The 20,273-nt window shown below is 61.4% G+C and overlaps 2 protein-coding genes across 4 annotated transcripts; one reads left to right on the forward strand and one right to left on the reverse strand.

The window, feature by feature from the left end:
- Nucleotides 1-230: 230 nt before the first annotated feature.
- Fscn2 (fascin actin-bundling protein 2, retinal) lies at nt 231-11,172 on the forward strand. 2 transcript variants are annotated; one of them, XM_077800471.1, is made up of 6 exons: nt 231-1,175; nt 6,403-6,559; nt 6,828-6,949; nt 7,334-7,501; nt 7,601-7,847; nt 11,001-11,172. In XM_077800471.1, exons 1-5 carry the CDS (start codon nt 350-352, stop codon nt 7,801-7,803), a joined length of 1,476 nt encoding a protein of 491 aa, XP_077656597.1. In that variant the 5' UTR covers nt 231-349; the 3' UTR covers nt 7,804-7,847; nt 11,001-11,172. The 2 variants fall into 2 exon arrangements, with proteins under 2 accessions (XP_077656597.1, XP_026266526.1); XM_026410741.2 differs by lacking the exon at nt 11,001-11,172 and having other exon boundaries at nt 7,601-8,865.
- Faap100 (FA core complex associated protein 100) lies at nt 8,910-19,207 on the reverse strand. Of its 2 annotated transcripts, XM_026410740.2 has the most exons (10): nt 18,990-19,207; nt 18,754-18,872; nt 17,225-18,180; nt 16,232-16,382; nt 14,650-15,422; nt 13,796-13,932; nt 12,734-12,850; nt 10,837-10,923; nt 10,399-10,534; nt 8,910-10,176 (listed from the first exon to the last, which is right to left on the reverse strand). In XM_026410740.2, exons 1-9 carry the CDS (start codon nt 19,152-19,154, stop codon nt 10,403-10,405), a joined length of 2,637 nt encoding a protein of 878 aa, XP_026266525.1. In that variant the 5' UTR covers nt 19,155-19,207; the 3' UTR covers nt 8,910-10,176; nt 10,399-10,402. The 2 variants fall into 2 exon arrangements, with proteins under 2 accessions (XP_026266525.1, XP_077656596.1); XM_077800470.1 differs by having other exon boundaries at nt 8,910-10,534.
- Nucleotides 19,208-20,273: the final 1,066 nt, after the last annotated feature.

Genomic DNA, 20,273 nt, shown 5'->3' on the forward strand with positions numbered 1-20,273 from the left:
GAGAAGATAAGGTGGGGGAGCCTGTGTCCAGTCCTGCCGGGCACTGCTCCAGCCCCGTGTCAGCCAGGAAAGGCTGCAGTCCAGGCTGGGGTAATGAACCGCCACTAAGCCGGCACGTTCCTGATCCGTCCTCCCCACCCGCCCTCTGCTACCCACTGGCCACGTAAGAGCTGCCTGGGTGGCCGAGCCACTGGTCAGACAGTGCTGCAGCAGGTAGTGGGGTCCATGACGACAGCAGGCCCTGGGGGCCAAAGGCCAGTGGAGCAGAGCTGGGCCTCTGGGAGGCCCCAGGACCTGTGAGCACTCAGAGGGAGCTTCCCCAGCCTGCAAGGCCTGGCCTGCCTGGAAGATGCCCACCAACGGCCTGCACCAGGTGCTCAAGATCCAGTTTGGCCTGGTCAATGATACTGACCGCTACCTGACAGCGGAGAGCTTTGGCTTCAAGGTCAATGCCTCGGCACCCAGCCTCAAGAGGAAGCAGATGTGGGTGCTGGAGCCCGACCCGGGGCAGGGCCCGGCCGTGCTGTTCCGCAGCAGCCACCTGGGCCGCTACCTGTCAGCAGAAGAGGACGGCAGCGTGGGCTGTGGAGCAGAGCGGCCGGGCCCTGACTGCCGCTTCCTGGTGTTGCCCCAGCCCGATGGGCGCTGGGTGCTCCAGTCAGAGCCACATGGCCGCTTCTTCGGAGGCACTGAGGACCAGCTGTCCTGCTTTGCCACAACCATCTCCACGGCTGAGCTGTGGACTGTGCACCTGGCCATCCACCCACAGGCCCACCTGCTGAGCGTGAGCCGTAGGCGCTATGTGCACCTGTGCCCGCAGGAGGACGAGATGGCAGCGGACGGCGACATGCCCTGGGGGGTGGAGGCGCTGCTCACCCTCATCTTCCAGAGCCGGCGGTACTGCCTCAAGTCCAGCGACAGCCGCTACCTGCGCAGCGACGGCCGCCTGGTCAGGGAGCCCGAGGCCCAGGCCTGCTACACACTGGAGTTCAAGGCGGGCAAGCTGGCCTTCAAGGACTGTGATGGCCGCTACCTGGCACCCACGGGGCCTGCTGGCACTCTGAAGGCTGGACGCAATACGCGGCCCAGCAAGGATGAGCTCTTTGACCTGGAGGAGAGTCACCCGCAGGTGGTGCTGGTGGCCGCCAACCACCGCTACGTCTCTGTGCGGCAAGGTAGGCACAGCGGCTGGCCGCCCAGTGTGTGTCTGATGGGCTCCTGTGTGACTGGTGGACACTGGCATATGGCGGGGCAGGGGGCCTAGGCTAACAAGCAGCCCTTTATCCCGGGCAGCCGGAGACTGTCTTAGCAGTCGGGCAGCTGCTGACTCCAAGATTAGAGAGGTGTGGGCAGGGGGTGGGCCGTGCCCAGCCTGGGGCTGTGAGGATGGGTGGACAGGAGGCCACGGAGGCCCTGCCACTCCCCTTCTGCCCATCATCCCACTGTCTGAACTTTGAAGGAAACTGGGGAGGGGCCAGGGCAGGGCAAGAAGACAGCACAGTGTAGAGGGGCCGGCACCTCCGCAGGCCTGGCCAGGGGGAGCCTCGGCAGCCCCAGGAATGGGGTTCTGGTCACCTTCAGTGCTAGTGGGTACAGGGGCACACTGCCGTGCCCCAGGCCTGGCTCCTTGGTGGGACAGCCCATCTCCGCTCCAGTGGCTCCCCCATTTCCCAGCCCCTGGTCACCTATCTCATGTGACAGCCCCTAGCAGCCTGTGGGGTGAACACAGCAGTCCCCACTTCCTGCGAGGAAGCTAAGGGTCTCGGAATGGTACCATGCTGCTGAGAGCAAGGCCCTGGCCCGGGCCAGCCATCGATCGCCGTTGCTCCAACGTGGGCTCCCGCTCCACGCACCCCCGAGTGGCCGGGCATGCCCAGATCTGCGGCTCTGAGGTCAGGACAAGAGGTGAGATGGGGAGAGCTGCTTCTACCCACTCAGGTCCTTCCAGGCCAGCACTCCCCAGGCAAGGGCAGCTACCATGTGCCCATGGAGTCCCTACCCTGTGGATGTCAGCCTCCCTGGGCACCTGCCTTGCCTTAGGGCTTTGGGCACTGGCTGCCTGGCCCAGATGGCAGAAGTCAGCCATGCCCAGGGGGCTGGGGCTGCACTCAGAGCCCTCAGGCCAGTGAGAACATCAGTGGTCATTAGAGGCGCCTGGTCCTGGCATGTGGCCGGGTAAACACACAGTGATGGTCCTTCCTGCCTGCCTGTCCTTCATCAAGGCCCAGATGCTTGCAGGCCTTAATCAGCAATGTGAGTTACCTGGGAGCCGGGCGGAGGGGTGTCCTGTGGAGTCAACGGAGGTGCTGGGCACCAAGTGCTTGTGAGTGACGCTTGTGAAAGAGGCTCATGGGGGGTGACAACACTGGTGCTGATATTGATAGCATGGTATGGGGGTGGCAGTGATGTTAATGACAGTGTGGTGGTGAAGGTGAGTATGGTGGAGAAGATATGGAAGCTTGGTGAATGTGGAGGTGATGGTGGAGAGATAGTAGAGGTGGAGGTGTTGATGGTGATAATCATATGGAGGGATGGTGGAGGTGGAGTTGGTGGTGGTGGAGGTGCAGAAGAAATTGTGATGCTGGAGGGACGGTGGAGGTGATGGAGTGGTGGTGGTGGTGGAGGTGATGGTGATGGTATGGTGGTGATGGTGATGGTGATGGTGATGGTGAAGGTGATGGTGTGGTGGTGGTGGTGGAGGTGATGGTATAGTGGAGAAGATATGGAAGCTTGGTGAATGTGGAGGTGATGGTGGAGAGATAGTAGAGGTGGAGGTGTTGATGGTGATAATCATATGGAGGGATGGTGGAGGTGGAGTTGGTGGTGGTGGAGGTGCAGAAGAAATTGTGATGCTGGAGGGACGGTGGAGGTGATGGAGTGGTGGTGGTGGTGGAGGTGATGGTGATGGTATGGTGGTGATGGTGATGGTGATGGTGATGGTGATGGTGATGGTGATGGTGATGGTGAAGGTGATGGTGTGGTGGTGGTGGTGGAGGTGATGGTATAGTGGAGGAGATATGGAAGCTTGGTGAATGTGGAGGTGATGGTAGAGCGATAGTAGAGGTGGAGGTGTTGATGATGATAATCATATGGAGGGATGGTGGAGGTGGAATTGGTGGTGATGGTGGTGGTGGAGGTGCAGATGAAATTGTGATGCTAGAGAGATGGTGGAGGTGATGGTATGGTGTTGATGGTGATGGTGTGGTGATGGTGGTGGAGGTGATGGTATAGTGGAGGAGATATGGAAGCTTGGTGAATGTGGAGGTGATGGTAGAGAGATAGTAGAGGTGGAGGTGTTGATGGTGATAATCATATGGAGGGTTGGTGGAGGTGGAGTTGGTGGTGGTGGAGGTACAGATAAAATTGTGATGCTGGAGGGACGGTGGAGGTGATGGTGTGGTGGTGGAGGTGATGGTGTGGTGGTGGTGGTGGTGAAGGTGATGGTGATGGTGGTGGAGGTGATGGTGTGGTGGTGGAGGTGATGGTGTGGTGGTGGTGGTGGTGGAGGTGATGGTGTGGTGGTGGAGGTGATGGTGATGGTGATGGTGGTGGAGGTGATGGTGATGGTGGTGGAGGTGATGGTGTGGTGGTGGTGGTGGTGGAGGTGATGGTGTGGTGGTGGAGGTGATGGTGTGGTGGTGGTGGTGGTGGAGGTGATGGTGTGGTGGTGGAGGTGATGGTGTGGTGGTGGTGGTGGTGGAGGTGATGGTGATGGTGGTGGAGGTGATGGTGTGGTGGTGGTGGTGGTGAAGGTGATGGTGTGGTGGTGGTGGTGGAGGTGAAGGTGATGGTGGTGGAGGTGATGGTGTGGTGGTGGAGGTGATGGTGTGGTGGTGGTGGTGGTGAAGGTGATGGTGTGGTGGTGGTGGTGGTGGAGGTGATGGTGTGGTGGTGGAGGTGATGGTGTGGTGGTGGAGGTGATGGTGTGGTGGTGGTGGTGGTGAAGGTGATGGTGTGGTGGTGGTGGTGGTGGAGGTGATGGTGATGTTGGTGGAGGTGATGGTGTGGTGGTGGAGGTGATGGTGTGGTGGTGGTGGTGGTGGAGGTGATGGTGATGTTGGTGGAGGTGATGGTGTGGTGGTGGAGGTGATGGTGATGTTGGTGGAGGTGATGGTGTGGTGGTGGAGGTGATGGTGTGGTGGTGGTGGTGGTGGTGGTGGAGGTGATGGTGGTGGAGGTGATGGTGTGGTGGTGGAGGTGATGGTGTGGTGGTGGTGATGGTGGAGGTGATGGTTTGGTGGTGGAGGTGATGGTGATGGTGGTGGAGGAGGTTTAGTGATGGTGGCCACGTGGGTCATGTTAGTCTCTTCACCACCTGGATCTGACTGCAGTTTGAGGGGATCCCCTACCAAGGACCACCACCTGCTTCCCTCGCACCTTGGGAATGGGAGGTAGGTACCTTGCAGTAAGGCTGAGGCTACCTGGCCTGGCCCGCAGAGATGGACTTGGGCAGCCGGTGGTGGGAGGAAGCAGGCTGCGGGGAAGGAGAGGCCTGGGGAGCGGGTGCCTCGACTTCCAGGCAGGGCAGTCGTGAGCCCTGCCCCATCTCCTGTCGGTTGATGTCCTGGAGTGGCGGCAGAGTGGGGCCATGGCCAGGCAGATCCCTGGGCTGTCTCCTCGCCCTGGAGGGGTGTGAGAGCACCCAGTGTGCTCTTCTCTCTTCTGAGGATCTCCCCTCCCCCCTCCATCAGCCTGCCAGCCAGTCTGTCTGCCCTCACTGGTATGGCAGTGCTGGTGGGTAGCACGGCAGGAAGACCAGACTGCCTGGTGTCAGAAAGACGTGACTTGTCACGTGTAAGTGGAGTCCAGAGGCCTCAGGGAAGGTGCAGCTCCTGGAAGGGCACCATGGTCAGTTCTGTGGTACCACCGAGGGCCTTGGTTCTCACCTCCTTGTCGAACCACTCTCCTGACTCAATGCTGACTTTATGTTCACAAAATAGCTGCTGCAACTCCAGGCCTCACATCCAGACAAGACAAAATCCAGAGAAAAAAGCATCACTGGCCCTTCTTGTTTTCTTAGGAGTAAAATATCTCCCCTAAATCCTAGCAGATACCCCATTTACAATCATTGGTCAGGACTGAACACTGCTTGGCTCAACCAATCCCCCGAGTAGGGTTAAGACAACATCCCCCATACCAACCTGGACTCTGTGTCCCTCCCACTGTGAGGTCAGCTTCCTAGAAGCAGGTGACTGTGTGTCCCGAAAGATGTCGGACAGCATCCTGCCTAAATGTGGTGCGTGGCATGACGTGGGACTCCTGGCCTGGGAGACAGCCGCAGAGGGCCACTCGATCTGCCTGGCCAGTCCTTTGACCTGGCTTCTTTCGCAGTCCCCGCAGGGAGGCCAGTTGTCACCGTCTCCCACAGTGGCTCCTACCTCTCACTAGATATCCTCGTCCTCTGCTCACCAAGCCCAGGCATGTGAGGACAAGGGCCATGTTTGGCTCACAGCCAGTCCCAGGCCAGGAGAAGCTCAGGGACAGAGGTGCTGCCCATTCAGTTCAGTATCTGTGGCTGGGATGAGGGAGCTGGTGGTGGTGGGGACGGTGGCAAAGATGCTAGGCCCCTTCCAGTTGCTTCTCTGCACCAGAGCTGTGACCTGAGTGTGAGTAGCACCTGGCCCAGGGGTGGCCTCTGGACACCAGTGAAGGGAGCAGACCCAGGCTCTACCCTAGGGGTTGCTGTTTGATGCCCTTCCTCCCAGGGGCCGGACTAGGTAGGGCTCTGTCCACTACTCCTCCCATTCCCCAGCTGCCCACACTGGAACCCCTGGGCCTCGTGGGGTCTGCAGCCTGTCATACCACTGAGTGCCCAGTCGCCATGGAAACTGGGATGCAGTATTCGGGAGGGAGCTGGAGATGCCATGGGTGGGCAGATCCCGGGGAGGCTCCGGGCCTGGGCTGTTGCCAGCCCAGAGAGTGGCCCCTTCCACCCTCTCTGGGAACCCCAGCAGAGCCCTGGGCAGCCTTGACCTCTAGGGCACCTGGGAGACCAAGCATATGTGCGTATGGGGGTTTTCCTGGTCCCTCGGCACTGGAAGTGATCTGGGTCCATACATGGGGTAGGGCAAAAACCCTGCTGTGCCCACCTGGCAGCTTAGAAATGAGCTATAAATAGAAGCTGGCGTAAGTCCTGGGTCAAGAGAGCGGGAGCAAGCAGATTACCCGCTGATTAGCGGAGTGGGAGATTTGCCGGCACGGAAGGACTCTCTTCCTAGGCAAGAGCTAGGGGCCCTGTGGGGGAGCAGCCCGGGCCTCATGGTCCTGGCAGGAGCTTTCCAGATCTTCCCAAATCCAGAGGTTCTAGATGAGACTCTCTGGCTTTGGGGGTGCCCCAGCATGCCTCTTCAGCCCCTGCCCCCCAGGAGAGTTGTGAGGGACTTCCCCATCTCCTCCCTCTAGGGGTCAACGTCTCAGCCAATCAGGATGAAGAGCTAGACCACGAGACCTTCTTGATGCAAATTGATCAGGACACAAAGAAGTGTACCTTCTATTCCAGCACTGGAGGCTACTGGACCTTGGTCACCCATGGGGGCATTCAGGCCACAGCCACACAAGTGTGAGTGTCCCCCATCCCCATCACACCGTCACCTCCACTAAGGTCACCACCATGGCTGCCACCACCATCACCTCCACCACACTGCACCAACCATCATTGCTACCTCAACCCTGAGGACCACTGTTGGAGCCCAGTCAGGGAAGAACGCCTTCTGGATGGGGCAGCTCTTAGTGGTGGTGTCAGTGGAGGGCCCTGGAACCTGAGGAAGAAGGGGAGGCCTGCACCCCCATTTCTTGCCACTGAGGGGACCTTGCCCTGTTCCCTTCAGTTCTGCCAGTACCATGTTTGAGGTGGAGTGGCGTGGCCGGCGGGTGGCACTCAAAGCCAGCAATGGGCGCTATGTGTGCATGAAGAAGAACGGGCAGTTGGCAGCCATCAGTGACTTTGTGGGTGAGCATCCCTGCCTCCTAGGTGCTGGGGGCAGGCTCTCCACCCAGGCCGGTGCCTGCACACAGGCCCTCTCCCCTGTCTCAGGGGAGCTGCTGCTGCCAGGGCAAGTCATCCTAATCTGGGTAATTCACCAGGGGACAGTTAGCTCCCAGAGGGTCTGGTTTTCTCCATCGCACCTTTGGGAACCCTGGGAACCTCCTCGACTCCTTGCACAATTGGAGACTCCTAGATTCCACGGCATTAGGCACCTTGCCAAGGCAAGTGTCCACGCCTGGAGGACACAGTGGACATGGCTTCCCCACGCCCCAATGGCAGATCTGGGCAGGACTGTGCCTGGACAGGGAAGGGGCTGGGAGGGCAGCTCCACAGCGCCCTCTCCTGCAGGCGAGGGCGAGGAGTTCATCCTCAAGCTCATCAACCGGCCCATCCTGGTGCTGCGCGGCCTGGACGGCTTCGTCTGCCACCGCCGAGGCTCCAACCAGTTGGACACCAACCGCTCTGTCTACGACGTCTTCCACCTGAGCTTCAGCGACGGCGCCTATCAGATCCGAGGTGCGCAGGAGTGAGTGGGGCACACACCGGGGTCGCGGGCGCACAGGCACGGGGGGCGCGTGGGGGGTGGACCACGCCGACGCCCCGTCCCCGCCCCAGGCCGCGGCGGGTTCTGGTACACCGGCAGCCACGGCAGCGTGTGCAGCGACGGCGAGAGCGCCGAGGACTTTCTCTTCGAGTTCCGCGAGCGCGGCCGCCTGGCCATTCGTGCGCGCAGCGGCAAGTACCTGCGCGGCGGCGCCTCGGGGCTGCTCCGCGCAGACGCCGACGTGCCCTCCGCGGTCGCGCTCTGGGAGTACTGAGGATCAGCGGGCGCGTGTTCTAAGCCGCCTGTCTGACAACTGCTGTGAGCTCCGGGTGCCCCCTGGGGGGTCAGAAGGGTTGCGGGGCAGGGTCGCTGGCCCAAGTTGCTGAGCACTGGCGTTTTTGTCCCTGGCCCGCTGCAGTCCCTCCCTGCATCCTCTGTCCAGGGACAACTTCCTGCAGGGGGCCACTCACCCTTCTCTCCCCCATCCATCTCAGGGAAAGGGCCATGGCTGGGAATCCAGAGAGAGCCCCATGACCTGGACAGCCGCCACCCTGGGCCTCCTCTGGTTTCCGCACCTGCCCCAGGTGCCTCCATGTCTAGGCACACAGATCCTCCTTCAGGAGACACACCCCAAACCTCTGCAGCTGACCTGGGGAGTCCCTGCCCTTCTCTGGGGCCTGGAGTGTCCTCCAATGAGTCCACTGCCCAAGGACAGGTGATGCCCAACGAGGGGTAGGAGTCTGGACTGAGGAGAGGGTCCCCTGGGAGCGGGGTCACAGGCTCTGGGAAGTGAGGACATGCAGGCCAGAGAAAGGAACCAAGCAGAGTCCTAGGGGAGTAGTCGAGGACCAGGATCTGCCCGGTTCCAGGAACAAGGGTCTGCCCTTGTCCAGGTCTAGAGGGACTATCCCTGGGGCAAGTGTTGGGCAGATCAGTTAACCCTGGCAGGGCCAGACAGAGGGAAGCTGAGTGGCCAGGAGAGCAGGTAGACTCCATGTGCCCCATGGTCTGTGCTGTCCCCCACTGTCAGCCAGCCTGGAACCATGTGGCTTTGGTCCCACTGTCCTCTCCACATAACTAAACAGCACTGATGCCTCAGGGAACTCCTCCTGAAGAACACCCCTGCAGGGCAGCCTGACGGGGAGGTGGCCTCAGCCTGCAGAGCGGTGCGGGGCATTGCCCTGGCTCTACAAGGATGGCACACCAAACCCCCTTGGCCGGGCGTCTCATTCTGGGTCTGTGTGTTATGCCCAGCTGAGGCTGCCAAGGCTGGACGGTATCACTGCTCTGAGACAGTGGTCTCTTGGGACATCTGCTCTGGCTCCTGAGACCGGGGGGGTGGTGGGGGGGTGGTGGGGGATGGTGGTGGGGTCTGGGGAAGTGAGCCTGGCAGGCAGTCCAGACCTGTCAGCTCTGGGATCCCCACAGCCTGCGATGGCCAAGGAGGCCTGGGAGGTATCAAGACGGACAGACAGAAGCCAGCACAGCCTAGGTCACGTCACCCTTCTCCAAGGCAGGTGAACACAGGCCCTGCACATCCTGGGGGCTGGACTGGCCTCTTCATCCTTGCAAGACATGGACAAGAGCACTGGACCAGGGTTGGAGCCAGAGGCTTCTGCCTGTCCTGTTGGGACAGCTGCAGATAAGCCTGGGCAGGCCAGGCCAGAGCCCCCTAGAAGGCCAGCCCTCATCAGCCCTGGAGCAGGTGGCTCTCCCTACACACCCCAGCTTGTTACCAGAGCCAGATCTGGTGGAGACTCCGGGCTCTCATACAGGCAGGCCCCTCCAACCTCAGCCTCCCTCCTGTGGACCCCTCTTGGCCCACCCAGAGGCACCACAGAGCAGACCCTCAGTTGAGCAGCCTGGTTGAGGGCTCCTGGGTGCTGCAGAGGGTGCCCTTCCTTGGAGAGTCCCCCAGTTCAGGGGCCTCCTACCAGCCCCAGGGCCACGGAGAAAGCAGCTCTGGCAGGAGTCCAGCAGAGCTGGGGGTGCGTGCTTGTTGGAGGGTGGGGAGGGGGTAAAAAAACCAGCCAACAAAGCTGAGCTCAACACAAAGGGTCACTTGTCAGCAAAGCACCTCACAGCACCTGCTGTGCACATCACCGACAGTGCTCCCAGCAGGAGTGGCTCGCTCCACAGACGTCTAGACACACAGCCACCCCACCCCAGAGCAAAAACAGCACCAGCGGCTGGGCACTGCCCAGCTGAACGAAGAGGTGGGGATGGGGATGGGGATGGGGATGCTGGGTTGCAGCCCCTGGCCCCACGTGACCCTAAAAGCGGCACACAGTGCAGCTCAGGCACGGTACCTCACTGTTGAGCATCCTGGCCACGGGCCACTCTGAAAGCCCTTCATCAGAGTGGCAAGGAGCCACTGGCACCCGCAGGAGCCCCACATCTCTGTGCTTTGGTTGCAGGAGTACCCTCCCACCTGGTGGCACCAGAGGGGCAGCTGGTGCTCCCGGGGTGTGGGGGGGGAATAGCAGCAACAAGTCATGAACCCACCCAAGTCCCAAGCCCAGAAGCCCTGTGTCCCTCATGGACTGCCGCTTGGGGGTCCAGAACTTCAGTAGACAGGATGCTGCCAGGGGAGCCTCAGTGCTTGGGGTGGAAAGTGCCCAGCAGTGTGGCAGAGTGTGGCCAGCAGCTGTTGGGAGAAAGGGAAGGAGTGAGCTGGTGGAGGCCAGGGGTTCGGGCTCCCCTGGACTGCCTCCCACCGACTTCCTCCACTTTCTGGTGCCTTTGGCCAGGTCATATGCAGGGCTGGGACAGTCACCCATGGTATTCTAAGTCTTTCTCTGAGCAACCACCAAGGGTCTTTCGGCTGCTGGAGAGGGCTGAAGGCAGTGGGGTGGAGGCCTGGGCCCACCTGGTCACAGCAGGACGAGGCTGGGGCTGCGCAGCTGCTTGTACACCTGCAGGAGCCTCTGCGCTGTGGCGCAGGAGCTGGCTTCATCCTCCGTGCACAGACGGTCACGCAGGGCCTGCACCTCCCGCAGCAGTGCCTAGGGGCAAGCAGCATGGCTCAGGCCCTCTGCCTCTCCCTGGGACCCCTCCCTGGGAGGTGGTGGGTGGTCCAAGAACACAGCACAGCCAGGCAGGCGTGGCTAGGGAAACAGGTGGAGCGAGGCAGGCAGGAGAGAGGCGTGACCCCACCACGCTGCCCAGCCCAGGGCCAAGCCTACACTTGAGGATGAGGCCAGCCCCACCAGGCTGGGCAACTGCTGAGCATCTGTGTGCACAGGGGCCCTGCCAGGGTCACTCTTTGATGCCCAGGTTGGTGGGACAGCCCTGCACAGGTGCTCACCTCATGATTAGCATGGATCTGGCGAAGATACTGCATGCGGAGGTCGGGTGGGCTGGAGCTCTGGGCAGCCTGCTCCCTGACCATTGCCTGGGGGAGACAGTGGGAGTGGGGATGTGGCGGGTGGTGCCCACTGTCTGTCCTGAGGAAGGTGTCTGCACCAGCAGGCCCTCGTGACCATCAGAGAAGGGTGAGCCCTCCTCTGGCTGCCCCCAGGCCCTCCAGCACAGTCTCCTGCTCTTCTGACTCTGACCACCTATGTGGGCTCTTCCCGGACTCTTTGTTTCCCACCTGCCGTTTGCTGGGACTCTCCTCTCAGAGCAGCGGCACGTGGGCCCCACCTGGTGATCAGTTACTGACAATAAATTTCGACTTGGTCCTTCCTCTCCACTCATCCCTAAAGAGCTCTGCTGTGCTCAGACCCAGGGTCCCCCTCCGCCGGCTCTGTCCCTGAACCAGACAGACTGTGGAGCCTGCCGCTGCTGCACCTCGGCCAGGGCCCAACTTGACCCAGCTGCCCTTTCACTCAGCAGGCTGAGGGGCTGGTCGCCAGCTCCCGCTTTCTGAAGGAGCCCAGCTTGCTACAGGCCTGAGTGACCTAGACAGCGGGGCCCCTGCTGCCCTCTCCAGGGGTGGAGTGAGGCCCATGGTAGGGCCTCCACCAGGGAGGGAGCACCCCAGGCAGTGCTGGCCTGCAGTGGGAGCTGTCCCTCTGGGCGGAGTCCTGAGAGCTCTGACCTATGGATGTGGAGGCTGGCACACTGCCACCACAACACTGAAGTCCCACCCAGGGAAAGCACGTGGCTCCCCAGATTCACACGTGGAAGTCCTAACCCCAGTACCTCTGAATGTGAGTTTTGAGATGGGGACCTTTCACATGACCAAGACAAACTCATCGGGGTGGCTCTAACCCCAATGACTGTCCTTGATGGGGAAGTTTGGAGGTGGTGACAACGTTCTTAGGGGCCAGATCAACACTGGGCAGTGCCTTCTCTGACGGTGGCAGCACTGCCTAGAGGCCACTCTTCCTGGTCATGGTGTCAGGACTGACTCCAGCACTGAAGCAGACGCTGTGCCTGCAACACGGCCTGCTGCATGGGGTGGGCTTTGGGGTCATGGCACAGCACTGGCCACTGGAGCTGCATGCTGAGATCACCAGGGCTGACCTTCGGAGCTCTGAGGGCAGATAATGCCTCCTGCCTGGTGCCTCCTGCCTGGCTCATCGTGCATCTTGGCACACTGGGTCCCAGCTGCCATCAGGTAGCAGGTCGGGTGACAGGTTCCCGAGAGGCCCGCAGAGGCCAGAGTGAGAACCCCCTTCAGGTCGGGCTCACTGAGGACACTGCAGTCTCTGCTGCAAGGACCAAGGCTGAACAGAGCGGGGATAGGAGGACAGGGGCACAGGCTCTGGACTGAGGCCACCCTGCTCTGGGCACTGGTTAGACTCAATGGGAACATGGGAGCTTCTCAGACCTGGAAGCTGTTGGCGTGAGCAGCCTGGGCACAGCACCAGAGCATGTGCTTCTGCCCAGCAAACCCTTAAGGCTGCTCGCTCTCCCGGGCACGGGCAGATGCCTTATCCTGGGAGCCATGCCCACAGTGTGCCAGTCCAAGCAGCCCTGTGAACAGGGGAAGACAGGCAGCCTCAGGATGCCCTAGCAGCCCTGCACGCACGGTGCAGGTGGGCTTTGGATTTGGGGTGACATGGGGCTGATGGCACAGCAAAGTGGCCTGTCTGCGAGGAAGCGCTCACTCACATGTCTCTACAGCACTGTGTCTGCCAGCAGAGGCAGTGGTGGTCACAGACCCCAGGGCCTGCAGCCGTGGTACCTCAGCCAGTCTCCACAGCCCACCTGCAGCCCTCAGAGCCTCCCTCCCCAGCCCACACCACCCATTGTACCTGCATGCGCCCAACAATGGCGTGATGTGCTCTGCACATGTCTGCCAGGGAGGAGCTCTCCACTTGGATCTCCACAGCCTGGATGGGCCCTGCTGGGCACAGGTCAGTCACAGCCACCTGCAACACAGACAGGTCTTGCTGGCAGCCCCTGTGCTGCCCTGGAGGGCTCAGGCTAACACAGCCTCCCAAGCTGCCAGCAAGGGAGGTCCTGGGCGGCCCCAACTCCCTGCCTGGGCGGCCCCAACTCCCTGCCTGGGCACCACTCTACACCCTGAAGGTGGGTAGGGGTAGGGTCAGAAGGGCCCTGTCCTGGGGTCAGCCAAGAACTGATAGCAAGATACTTGGTTGTCTGAGAAGAACACGTCCAGGAAGACCCTCAAGATCCAGACTGTGGAAACCACTTCACTGTGGAGCTGTGCCCAGGCCCTGTACATCTGGGCCATGCCCATGCTCTTGAAAGTCCACTGTAGAGCAGGCCACATTCCCACACCCACACTGGGTGCCACAGCCCACCTCTGACAGCAGGATCAGGTGTGGATTCTTTGCCACCACCAAGTGCCCTTCAGGAACCGGCTCTCCAGACACAGATATGGGGCAAGACCTGGAGCCTGGGTCACTGCAGGCTCCTCCACAGGGCTGTGAGCACCCTTCCACGGGACAGAGATATTGCCTGACCCCAGCCTCAGGTTGCAGGGATGCTCTGACCTAGATGCCGGTCCAGCCTTGGCCTGAAGGGGCTGAGTAGTGGGCAGCAAGGAGGCAATGTCTGGGGGAATGGATCGATTTGATTCTAAGGGCACCCCAAACTACTCAGTAACAGCGTCTGACAGTGGCAAGTAGCACCAGAGGGTCTGCTGGAAGTGAGTCCAGCAGGTGGGGAGCAGGGTGTGAGAGAGAGGCGCTGGGCATCCTCTTGTGGTCTGGGGCTCAGCTTCTCCTAGGGGCATCAGGAGTCCGATTCCTCTTGAATTTCCCAGCACCACTGGTCCAGGGACCCCCTTCTGAGAGTCGCTGGCAGTCAGGCCGATTCCCCACGGGCAGGCGAACTGACCCCCTGCTTGCCTCACGGATGATGAGGTGGATGTCAGTGCCATTGGGGGCCACCCCCTGGACAGAAGACAGTGCCCGGGCCTTCACGATGTCTACAGCAGCATTCTCAGCAAGCAGCCACTGCAAGGTGGCACTGCAAAGGGGGACACCTGGAGGGCAGAAGCACCATCAGGAGCTCAGGTGGGCCCTGCTAACACCTGGGTGGCTTCCTGCAATGTCCCCTTCTCAGTGCCATCTAAGTGTCCCAGTTTTCTGCAGCTCACCCCAAGCAGAGAGCCAGGATAGCTCCCTAAGAAGCAGCTTTCCAAGGGGTGGTGGCAAAGTGGTGCAGCTGACTGAGTCAAACTCCACCGTGGAGGAAGCCAGCCAGTGCCCAGGTGTGGCCCTGAGAGCAGGCAGCTCTGCTGCAGGGATGCATCCAGTGAGGGTGGCTGCCACTCCCTCCCTGTGCAGGCCAGCCCCAGAGGCTGCCAGCCCCCCACCAGCAGCAGAGTGGCAGCAGTGACACAGGGCACCATCCTGACAGAGGATCCAGCACCACACAGTGAAGGGTTCACACACCTGGTGGCAACGCAAAGCAGACGCAGGGCCCAGACAGTCCTGCCAAGCTGGGCCATGGGCTTGGGGGCTGGGCCATGGGCTTGGGGGCTGGGCTGGCTGGTCTCTGGGTGCTTGCCATGCAACATTTCCCTGGCGATGCCTCCGACTCTCTGTTCAGGCCGGGCTTCCACAGGCAGGGTTCAAGAAGCCCAATTTAACAGAGAAATGCGGCGGCAGCGCGGGCGGAACAGGCCAGCTATGGGGTGCAGCGTGGGGGGACGGGGAGAGGCCCCGAGGCCAAGGTGAAGCCAGTTGGTGCCACCAACCTGAGTGAGCATCCTCCAGGGCAGTCCTGAGCAGCTCAGCTGACACCTTGATGGAGGCCACCGATGGGGGCAAGTACTTGGCCCGCAGGGAGGCAGGGCCAGTTGGCTCACTGCTAGGCCCACAGCAGGCTTCCAGGAAAGTGTCCACAGGGTCGCGGGCCGGGCTGAGCAGGCAGGGCGCCTGTGTGTGGGGTGAGGCCAGGCCAGGAAAGCGCAGGCACCGCAGCATGTCCACTGTAAGCCTGCTCAGAGGCAGGCAGATGCCCTCCTGCTCAGGAAGGAGGTCGAGGGCATGCTCCTCCAGAAAGGGGTCCTCCAGGGGGTCTGAGGGGGCCAAGGCCCCGCCCACCACCTCCCTGAGGCTGTAGAAGAGTGCGCAGGACACGGTCACAGGTAGGTCAAGCACACCGCTCTCAGTAGGGCCCAGGGGCAGTGTCACCTCCCGCTGACTGCCAGGGCCAAGCCTGTCTACAGGGATGGTGTAGGTGACAGCTGAGCCAGCTGCGTCCAGGTCAAGGGCAGAGGAACTGGTGAGCACCTGAATGCACAAGGTCCAGCCCCGGTCCAGGCTGAAGTCACCGCTGTTCTGTAGCAGGCAGGTGGCTGTCAGCACATCCTGCAGGGGCAGGTGGCTCCAGGAGGTGGTGGTGGTACATGAGATAGGCCGGGGGCCCTCCCGGCTGGACAGTAGGGCACAGCTCACGTTCATGGCCTCATTGAGGCTTGTCAGGGCCTTGTTCCGTTGATCAACTGCCTTCTTCAGAAAGGACACTCTGCAAAGGGCAGATGTGGTGCTCAGGGAAGGGAGGAGACCACAGGGAGCCAAGCCCCTGGACTTCTGAGGGGGAGGGACCAGAACCTGCTTCCACAGCTGGCAGAGCGAGGGTGTGAGCCAAGCCTAAGGAGTGAGGCCTGGAGAGCATCTCGCCTCGTCCCGCCCACACCAAGACCCCTTGGAAGCTGCCCCCCTCTCCTCTCGGCCACAGGAGGCAAGGCACATGATGGAGCAGGTCAGGGGCCGGGCAGTGCTCTGTGGGGCTGGGCCAGCCCCTGGTTCGAAGAAGTTTCCTCCCACATCAGACACTCAGGGTCACGACTACAGATGGGGGTTACCTGGCACTGTCCTCAGCTGCCCCAGATGTTCCTAATCAGCCTGTCTCCTTTCCAGGGCTCCACAGTGACAGGGGCAGGGAGGAATGGAGGGCACAGGGACCTGGAGCCTATGGGATATGCTCTAGGACCAGAGGACCCAGGGGAGGACAAGAGGAGCCTGATGGACCTGGAGTGTACTCTCCTACATCCCCTGGGCCGGCAGTAATGGTGGCCTTTGCTAAGAGCAGGAAGGCAGAGTCCTCTGAGAAGGGGAGTCTGTGGGCTAAGGAAGTGGTGGGGTCTCCTGTGCCCCCTAGCGGGGAAAAGGAGCGGGGCCAAGGAGCAGGGCCCTACCTGAGAAGAAGGGTCTCGTGTGAACCTCTAGATCTCTCTTCTGGGATCCACAGTGGTCCGCACAGACCACAGCCAGTCAAGGACATTCTGCTCAGGATGCAACGCCAGCTCTACTGAGCCGGAGATCACTGCTCACCTCTCAGACACATCGCCGATGCCGGAGAGCAGTTCCTTGATTTTCCGGTCTGCACTTGCTGAAGTCATTCTGGTGGGACCAGGACTCTTGGGGCTCAGGCTGCAGCTCATTAGGCGCCCTTTGGCAGACAGAGCCAGGAGCTCAGTCTCACCTGACAATGGACACAAATAGGGCTGCTCAGTGGTTGGCAGCTGCGAGGACATTCAGAAGTGTTTGTCCCAGGTGCCAAGACAAGCACTGGCAGAGTGCCAAGGCACTGTCCCAAGGAGGGAGATGCTGCCCATGGGTCTTTGACACATTTGACAGGCCTCCCTGAGATGGACTATCAGCCCAACACAGAGGTGGCACCGTGGCAGCACCTGGTTCTGTTAGATGTGAATAGAAAAAAAAGAGGGCTACAGGAGGACGCTGTGTGTGGCCATGTCTTCTGGGCACAGTCTGCCCTCAACAGGCCATAAAGAGCAAGGCTGTTCTGAGCTTCTCAAATACAAGTGCTCCATGGAGGCCAGGTCCCCCTCCTCTCCATCCTCATGGGGCTTCCAGACAGCCAGGGCCACCACAGGAGACAAAGGCTGCCTCTGCTGAGGCTGGCCTGCCCCAACACAGCTCTGGCCAACCCTGGGCACACACAGCTAAAACACTCCCTAGCTCAGCCCTGCCTTCGCTGGAGCAGCCCGTAAGCACATGCAGGCTTGAAAGTGTGTCCCTGCCCTCAGAAGACGCATGCAGGCATGACCTGCTCTGAGACCCGCCACAGGTGCTCTTACACTGCCACATGCTCTGAGCAGCCACTCTAGTGAGGGATGACAGTCCATCCAGGCAAAGCAGTGGCCTGCTCAAGTCCCGGAAGGAGGTACACATGCTGCTCCTTGGAACCATGCCAGCAGGCTGTGGCCGATGAGAAAACAGAAGAGGACAGGCCAACCCGTCAGGAGAGTGCCAAGAGGGAGCCCCTGACAGCTTTGGTCTCCACATCTGAACAGCCACTCATACCTGCAGGTGCCCTGGGTGACACAGAGACAGTCAGGACACTGCAGACACTCAAGCTGGTTGGGCACAGTGTGGGCGGCAGGCTTCCAGGGGCTCTGTTGGGCTGCTGAGGGTCCAAGGGGATGCTTCCTTGAGCCAAATCCACCACGCGGAGGTCCGAGGGGGTACTGTGGTATATGCGGCCACCCCCACCACAGGCAGCACAGAGCACTGGCCCCGGGAGGAAGTACTCTTGAAGCTCTGGCACCAGATTCCCTGACTTGTCAAAGCTGGCCTTAATGGCCAGAGTCCTGCCATGGTGACCAAGGGCTACGAGGCAGTCAGAGTGGACCTCCATACTGGACAGCTCACTCTCCACAGCCTCCTCAGTCTGTGGCTCTGTCTTCAAAGCCCCAATGAAGACAACAGGCTCCTCTAGGTGATGGAGGATCCTGACAAGGGCCTTGGGGTCACCAGGGGCTGACCTAGAGGTGACCAAGGCCCTCAGGGCCACACAGCAGAGCTGGCCATCAGGAAGACCACAGAGGATCACAGGCGACTCCAAGAGGGTGGCATCAGCTCCAAAGAGTAGCCCAAAGAGGGCCCCCTCCAGTGTGAAGCCCCCACAGGCCTGGGGGTGACCATGTGGTGCTCTGGAGCCTGGCAGTGACATACAGCACAGCACTGGCAGGAAGTGGGGGGCTGTGGGCTTTCCTGGGATACCAATTTCGGGGGTATAGGTGGACAACTCCACCTCACCGATCTGGCCCCCAGGCTGGGGGTCTTCCCCTAAACAGGGGTGCTCAAACAGCTGCATCTTCCACTGGGTGGGGCCCTGCGCCAGGGCAACAAGCATGTCGTCCAGCACAGTGAATGCACAGAGTGTGGCATCGGGGAGGACGCAGGCATCCGGGTCCACGGGCATCACAGGGTAAGGGAGCTCATCCTCTTCACTGTCCTTGTTGGCCTGGCTCACAGACCTTCCGGGAACAATGGGACCAGTCAGGATGGACAGGGCAGACTGTTCACGAAAACCCGCCTGGGAACAGGCTGGGCAGGGGTCTCCACAGGGAGTGTCGAAGGGTCTCCACAGTGATGACTGTCAGCCCTTCAACAGGCCATTGGCCACTCAACCTCCCAACTCCCAGGGACGGCTCAGGACACATTTGACAGTTCAGATGGCTGCACAAGCTGCCTTGCTACCTCACACAGCAGCAGCCAGCACACCTGCTTCTCAGGGTCCGGGCCAGAGCCACCAGACCAACAGCAGGCCTGCTGGCCGGCTGCGGAGGTGCCTCCTGGACCCACTAGCTAAGGACTCCCTGCCAGCAGGAGCTCCTGGAGAACACGGCAGCACAGGTGCTGGGTGTGAGGGGCTGCACGCCCCGCACAGCCCTCCGTCTCCAGCGCAGCGATGGTGGGCCGTCCCTCTGGACCCATCCAGGAGTAAAGTCCGTGCAGATCACAGGGGAATGTGTGAACAAGTAGATACCGTGCAGGCCACGGTGGCCCCACGGCGGATAGGGACGCACAGGGCCACGCCCACCCCTCACCTGCTGGGGGTGTCCAGCGACAGGCAGTAGATGCCCCTCCGGGCGCACAGGACGTAGAGCGCCCTGCGAGGGGCCAGCAGCTGCAGGTGCCATACCTGGTCCGGGAACCGGTACACCGCCTGGACGCCAGGGGAGTGTGGTCAGGCCAGGAGCACGCCTGGCGGGGTCTCGCTGCTGAGCGGACCCGAGCCCCGCCCGCCGCCCGCCCGCCCGCCCGCCCGCGGCCCGGCGCTCACGGTCAGCAGCCCGCCCTCCTGGTCGTACACGTAGACGAACTCGCTCCCGGTGGACAGAAAGACGTCCGCCTCGTGGCACAGCACGCGGGGTTTTCCCGCCGCCAGGCCGCCCAGCGGGCAGCTGAAGCCCGCCAGGTAGTGGACGCGGGGCGTACCGCCAGCCATTGTTCGAGCGGGCGGGCGGCCAGCGCGGAGCCCGGCGGGGGCGGTGCCGCCTGGGGGCGCTTTACGGCCGCCCACGGCATGGCGCGGCCTCCGCCGTAAAGCGGCATTGCGGGGGCGGGGCCGGCCCGGAGGCGGGCCTGCTGCGGGGGCGGGGCCGGCCCGGAGGCGGGCCTGCTGCGGGGGCGGGGCCGGGCTGCGCGCTGCGGGGAGCTCCTGGAGAGCTGGGGCCCTTCCGACGCGCCGCGCCGCGCCGCGGAGTGGCCACTGCCCGCTCTCCAGCGCGCAGTGTCAACGGGCTTTGGAATCTCTAGGACTTGGGCGGCAACGAGGAGTCCTGCAAGCGAGAGGGTGGGATCAGCGCCACCTCTCGCCACGACCCCGGCGCCCTCTGTCAGGGGCTGGGTCTCTTCCCTCTGCTCATTGAGCAGCACCACGCAGGACCCCGTTCTCAGGACTCTAGGGGCTTTGAGCCAGACAAGCGCAACGCTTGAACACGTGGGGACGTAGGTAAGCCAAAGGGATTTCTGAGTTAGGGTCAGAGCACCGCAAAGGAAATGACCCGCTGAGATTGGGGGAGGAAGCAAGGGGGAGGCCAGGGGACATCTTCATTTTCCCTCCTGGCAGTTCTTTCCACTTGCTCCAGAAGAGAGCAGCTCTACACGAATCCCCCAAGTGAAAGACCAGGATCCTCTACCTGAAACCAGGCAGAGACTGGGCTTCCCCCTACTCAAGAGGCTGAGGCAGGAGTTTGGGGTCCAGACTTAGCAGCACAGCAAGACCATAGCTCTTGTTAAATAATAATAGTAGTAGTAGTAGTTACTATTATTTCATCAGAAAGGTCTCAAGGCCAGGCACTAGGAAGTAAAGGAGCCATCTGGGGCACAGCAGGCCTGACATGTAAAAGGTCCAGCTGGAGAATGTCCAGAATGTGTGCCAGGCTGGAACATGACCCAGTCCCGGTGTACCTGCCAACATGACCAGTGGCCAGTCCAGACCCCCCCAGTGAGTAGGGGGTGGGCTAGCTCCCAGTGTATCTGTGCCAGGTGCTAACCAGGTGAGGGTTCTCAGCTCACTCTGCATTCCTGGGCTGGTCTGATGGCGTTTTGCCTTGTTGAGGGG

This window comes from Urocitellus parryii, chromosome 7 (assembly GCF_045843805.1).
Source record: "Urocitellus parryii isolate mUroPar1 chromosome 7, mUroPar1.hap1, whole genome shotgun sequence".
NCBI classification, from domain to species: Eukaryota; Metazoa; Chordata; class Mammalia; order Rodentia; family Sciuridae; genus Urocitellus; species Urocitellus parryii.